Source organism: Lolium rigidum, chromosome 5 (genome assembly GCF_022539505.1).
Source record: "Lolium rigidum isolate FL_2022 chromosome 5, APGP_CSIRO_Lrig_0.1, whole genome shotgun sequence".
In the NCBI taxonomy this organism is placed as follows: domain Eukaryota; kingdom Viridiplantae; phylum Streptophyta; class Magnoliopsida; order Poales; family Poaceae; genus Lolium; species Lolium rigidum.
The window spans coordinates 35,981,686-35,987,452 of record NC_061512.1 but is presented as its reverse complement, the minus strand read 5'-3'; the positions used below and the strand labels follow the sequence as shown (position 1 = coordinate 35,987,452).

The 5,767-nt window shown below is 46.4% G+C and overlaps 1 protein-coding gene across 1 annotated transcript; it reads left to right on the top strand.

Moving 5' to 3' along the window:
* The first annotated feature begins 3,824 nt into the window (after positions 1-3,824).
* On the top strand, positions 3,825-5,138 carry LOC124655850 (putative F-box/kelch-repeat protein At1g15680). Its single transcript, XM_047194685.1, has one exon. The coding sequence runs from the start codon at positions 3,825-3,827 to the stop codon at positions 5,136-5,138; it is 1,314 nt and encodes a 437-aa protein (XP_047050641.1).
* Positions 5,139-5,767: the final 629 nt, after the last annotated feature.

The following is a 5,767-nucleotide window of genomic DNA, read 5'->3' as shown; positions in this document are numbered from 1 at the left end:
CAAGCTAATATTCTTGCAAGCCACCCTAATGCAAAGCTCTTAAAGAGCAAGGCACCATTACATGTTACCTTATGTTTAATGATCCTATCCCATGTTTTTACCTTACCATTATTTTTGCTTATTATATTTTAAAGCTTACTTTTTGATTCATGATTCACTTAGTCTAGAATAGAACAAGAGCATCAAATTTAGCCTAAGCAAACAAAGCTAGATAGCACCCTCTCATGACTAGTTGCTATTGCTAAGTAAATAAAATTGACTACTCTAGATGGGAACTTGTGAATTGAAATGACTTTGAAAGACTTTGAAGGTGAATGTGACATGAATGACCTGGTGAAATTTTGTGAAAACTGATGATTGGGTTCGGATGCGATACCCTTCCAATTATACACGTACCCTCACAATACCTGATTATGGGTAGGGCTTAACTAGAAGCTTATGTAGTTTAGTATGGGTTCCTCTACAAGCATCATAGGGGTTATGCCGAGGCTGCCTCCGTTGAAAGTGAAATGATGTGAATATGAGGTGAATGTACGACCCAAGCCCTGTGCAGTTCCCGGGTTGACGGTTTGTTTTCACCGGGAGGCCAAGCTCATGGGGAGAGGTGCCTATACTAGGTTATGTAAGTGAAAGGTTAAGGTTGATGATCCGCGTGCTGAGTTACGATGATTCAGGGTTATCCCTGACGGATGTAATCAAAAGTTGTGGCACAAGAGTACAACCTCTGCAGAGTGTTAAACCTATTCGAATAGCCGTGTCCACGGTTACGGACGATTGGAAAGGCCATACTGTTCCGTTGTCAGAACTTTTTCTTAAAAAGGAATGGTGAATTAAATTGTGACTTGAATTTGAATCACAACTGAGTTGTGGGAATGACTCTAATGTTCCCACTTGAGTTAGTCTAGCAAATGAAGCATCTTTACTAAATGTTTATGAACTAAACTTGGCTTTATGCAAATAAACCTAGAGCTTAGCACCCCTTAAAATTTATAAGTACTTACATTAGTATTTGTTTGCGAGTACTTAAAGTACTCATGGCTGTGTCCATGGCTATTCAAATGCCAGACTATGAAGAGGAGCAGCAATACGAAGATGACGGCCATTAGGACGTCTACCATAACTAGGAGTGCTTCTAACGTCAAGCGTTGGCCTATGGAATAGATAGTCCACCTACTACTTCGCTTCCGCTACTTATGTTCGTTGATCATTAGATCAACTATTTGTGTAATATTGGATCATGTGATCTATGGTTGTAAGACGATTATGTGTTGTAATAAATGATGACTCTATGATATTCAACTGTTATGTCTCGCAACAACAGTCTTCCTGAGATTGCGATGTATGGCATAATATGCATCTGGACTTAAAAATCCGGGTGTTGACAAGTTGGTATCAGAGCCATTGTTTGACCTTAGGAGACCCTAGTTTAGAATGGACGTCTGAAACACTTAGTTTTAAAACCAATGAAGTGAATAATTATGAAAACATAGTCACACTCTTACCTTTGAGATCTTTTGCAAAATAATAAGTTCATGCTTTCCTTACAAGCAAATTAAAATTTTGAACACTTGCACTTCTTTAACTTACTCGCCCATTTCCTCTACAGATGTAGCAATTCACCCAGACCAGTTTTACCAGCTAGGCAATGGGGGAGGCCTAGTGTTCGAGCAGGACCTGACGGTCCTCGGGCGCCCGTTCCCGGAGTTCTTCGGGGGTCAGGTCAACGACCAGCCCGGAGGACAACTGCAGTGGGTCATCATCGCTGACCTGCGCGGGAAGCTAGAGCCACCCATGACCGACAGGATCCAGTTCTCCTTAAGGGAGAACAATTGGGCGGACGGACTTGCTCGCGCCATGAGGGAAGCACTTGTCCATCTGTGTTGGCGGGAGCTGCCCCGGATTCGGGGAACCCGCTTCTTCCACCTGGCCAGGCATGACTCCATGGGGGCACCGATGGATCTGTCGCTTCACCCTGTGTTGAAGCTCCATGTGGACCACACTGACTACATGATGTGCGAGATCTACATGCAGCTCGACAACTCCCGCGCCTACGCCAACCACACCCACCTCCAGATGGCTCAGAAGGATGAGACCATCAAGATCATCGCCAAGGAGCGCAGGACTCTTCGCCGTGAGAACGCGAAGAAGGACTACACCATCTCTCGCCTCCGCGCCAAGATCGCCTCACTGAAGGAGACTATCAAGACCCAGGAGGACCATCTCAAGGACCTTGAGGGAGAAGGAGAAGGAGAAGACATCCAAGGAGATGACTACTCCTACGTGAGCAACGGCAACGACTGTGAGGAGGAGGAGGAGGATGAGGATCTGGCCTTCCACCCCTATGAGGATGGCCATGAGCACCTGGAAGCCGGGATGGATGACACCTTCCCGATTAATGTTGATGAAGAGTAGTCACTTGAGCACCTTGCGTAGGTGTGAGATGTACCGGTTCCATGTATCGTAGAATGATGAAAGGGTTCTTCAAACCCTCCGGTGTGTTAGCTTGTAATGTGTACTTCATGAATGAAATAAAAGTGCCTTGGATTTTCTGGTCCATGGTTGTAGATAGTGCATTAAACACATCTTTCCTATAATGAACTTGTTGAGTACGCTCGTACTCATCCTACTCTTAAATCCCCTGCTTAGATATAAAGGCATCGAATGAGGATCTACAATGCAACTCGAAGATCGAGGAGTCAGCAACTACTTCCAGGGGCAGGACCTTGTCAGAAGAGATGAGCACCACATCCAACATGGAGAAAACCTAGATTAGTAATAGAAAGGAACTAGCTTCCTAAACCTTGCTCCTATTTAGCTAGAATCTATTCTTAGCCTCTATAGGTAGTTAAATACTCTACAAATAGAGTTCGTGATAGGTTTAGACAACGAGTCATTCTTTTGGAGTTATTGGAAGACTTACCTCATTGTAAAGTAGGAGGCTGTGTTGATCTTTTGTAAAGAGTCAGTGTTGTAATTCTATAGACATGCCTTGGACCCGCATATGTTTCGGTTCTACCACTCTGAACGATGTAGTACTAGTGGAACGGTGTTTCATTGGTGTTATGTCAGACTTGCATACTACACCATGCAGTGGTATGCCGGGTCACCACAATTTTCTTGTGTCTTCTTTTGTGTAATGCGAGAATACATATTTACTCATTACCGAACATGTTCTTTTCAGTTTTGCATTCTCAGTTTTCCACTTCATTTATGTTATCCACATAACTTTTTCGACGTTCTTCATTTCTCATTTTCAGCCTTTACTGCTCTGATCATTCTTTCAATCTTTCGTTGCTTCAGTCTTCGGTTGCTTCTTTTTGTGCCTTGATCCAGCCTTTACGGCAGGGCTCGACACCTACAAGGCCGGGTTACTGAGAGCAACCTGTATTCCAGCATTAGGACATGGCACTTTACCTTAGTCAGCATCAGTTCTGAAGACCGTTTCCAAAACCTTAGCTGTGAGGGGTAGCCAGAAGGTTTCCTCACCAAGTGGAAAAGATCGTGGTACCAACATGGCAATTCATCAAAAGAGAAGCAATATGGAGACGAAGCAAAGTCACCTCTCCACCCGTGTGGTTCTCCAGTTGACTTCACGCTTGCCCATCCTCCGACCTCCGACGTTCGGTTCCGCTCCGAGTCTGACCTCCGCCTACCTCCTCCGCCCTAGCTCCTCCCGGCGACCTACGGCGGCGCTCCCACGCGGCACTGGAAGCGTGGAAGAAACGGTGAGCTCCCCTACTTTCTATTGCTTCCCCAAATTCAGTTTGGTACACGTATCCTGACGATTATCGTCCGGTCTTCTCTTTTAGGAAACGTAGCTCATCATGCTGCGCATGCTGCGCGGTCGAGCCAAAGCTCAGACTGGCAGCAGCCACCATTCCTCGCCGGCACCGGCGCCAGCGCCGAAGACCCCGCTGGACGATGAGGACCTGCTCCAGGAGATCCTCCTCCGCCTCCCTCCGAAGCCATCGTCCCTCTCCCTCCCGCGTGCCTCCCTCGTTTGCCGGGGATGGCGCAGCATCCTCTCCGACCCCGAGTTCCTCGAACGCTTCCGCAAAAACCACCATACACCGCCTCTGCTGGGCTTCTTCGCAGGGCACGTCCACGCAACACCAGTCTTCACCCCCATCCTCGACTCGCCGGACCGCATCCCTGCCTCCCGCTTCCCCGTGCCGCAGAGCCACAGCCGCAACGACGAGTGGCGCTTCATGGGCTGCCGCCACGGCCTCGCCGTGCTGCTCGAGGTGTCCCGTCGCGAGGCCGTGGTGTGGCATCCCCTCACCGGCCAACGGCGCCATGTCAGTTTTCCACCGGGGATGCACACCGACGACTGGAATCGCTGGCATGCCGCGGTGCAATGCGCCGATGCCGCAGATGGGCATGTGCATGGCGACTGCTTCTCCAACCCGTTCAAGTTGGTGCTGATCCTGGTCGCACAACGCGTGCGAGCATTCGCCTGCCTCTATGAATCAGCTTCCGGTGTCTGGGGAGATATTGCGTCGACGGCGACCAGGGATACCATTTGTTATACAGAGCCCAGCGTCCTCATTGGGAATGAGTTTTGCTGGTTGCTTGGTAAAGGTGACATCCTTGCGTTTGATATTCAAAGGCAGAGCCTTGGTGTCATTGAGAAGCCAGATATGAGGCGCTACTATTCTTCTGTTCGGCTCTTCCGGACAGAGGATAATGGACCTGGCCTCGCATGTTTGTCAAAACTGACTATCCTACTATGGGCGAGGAAATCGAATTATGATGGGGTTGTCGGATGGGAGATGCTGCAGAAAACCATTAAACTCAAGGGGCTCTTTCCACGCAAGATGCCAAGTTATGACAAGTTGGTATATCTTAGTGGGTATGATGAGGACACAAATGCGATAGTTCTAACTACGGAGACTGGCAACTTCACGCTCCAACTTGACTCGGCGCAGATCAGACATATTATTAAAAGAGATTACATTTGTGATAACACCTTTTATCCATATACAAATTTCTATACCGCAGGTAATACACAGCTATCTTACCCTGCCATTCACAAACTGCTAGTAGAGGAAGCATATACACCTGGGAGCCGAATTGAATTTCCAGCAATAACTGGGCAAAAAAAAATAGCGAAGCTTTATTTCATATTTGACATATAGTAATTGAACTTCTTGTTTTTCATTGATGTATTGGGAGACTCTTTCATGTAGGGAGGGGAGTTGGGTGGAAATGGGTGGACCAGAAACTTTGAACATATGAGATCAGCTAATGCACTATGTGAGTATAACAGTTTGAGATAAATTTATCTTTTTGCTATCTGTATAGTTTTTTTTTGCTTAGTTACTCAATTTGCAAGATGATTTATGATATATTGTTTTACGTTTCTAGTGTATGCATTCGATTAATTTGTAGAGAGCCCTCTTTCAGCACAATGGAGAGCCAGTCCACCCCCTGGGAACGTCGAGCTCCGATATGTGCAAAGCCGAAAAATTAGCTATTAGATTGATGCACTAGTCAAGTTTTTCAAAAGTCTGAACTGTTGAAAAGGGCTAGTTTATATATTTTAACAACCCCCCCTCACGTCTAGGCTGGACAAATGAGAAGACACTAGCCGTGGGTAATCGGAACCGCAACTATTTGGAGTAAATTAAATAGTGCATTGTGTAGGATTTCATCCCGAGAACTTGTAGCTCTGATACCGTATTAAATTGATGCACCAGCTAAGTTTTCAAAAGTCCAAACTATTGGAAAGGGCTAGACTATATATTTTAACATTAGCATGGGGTGT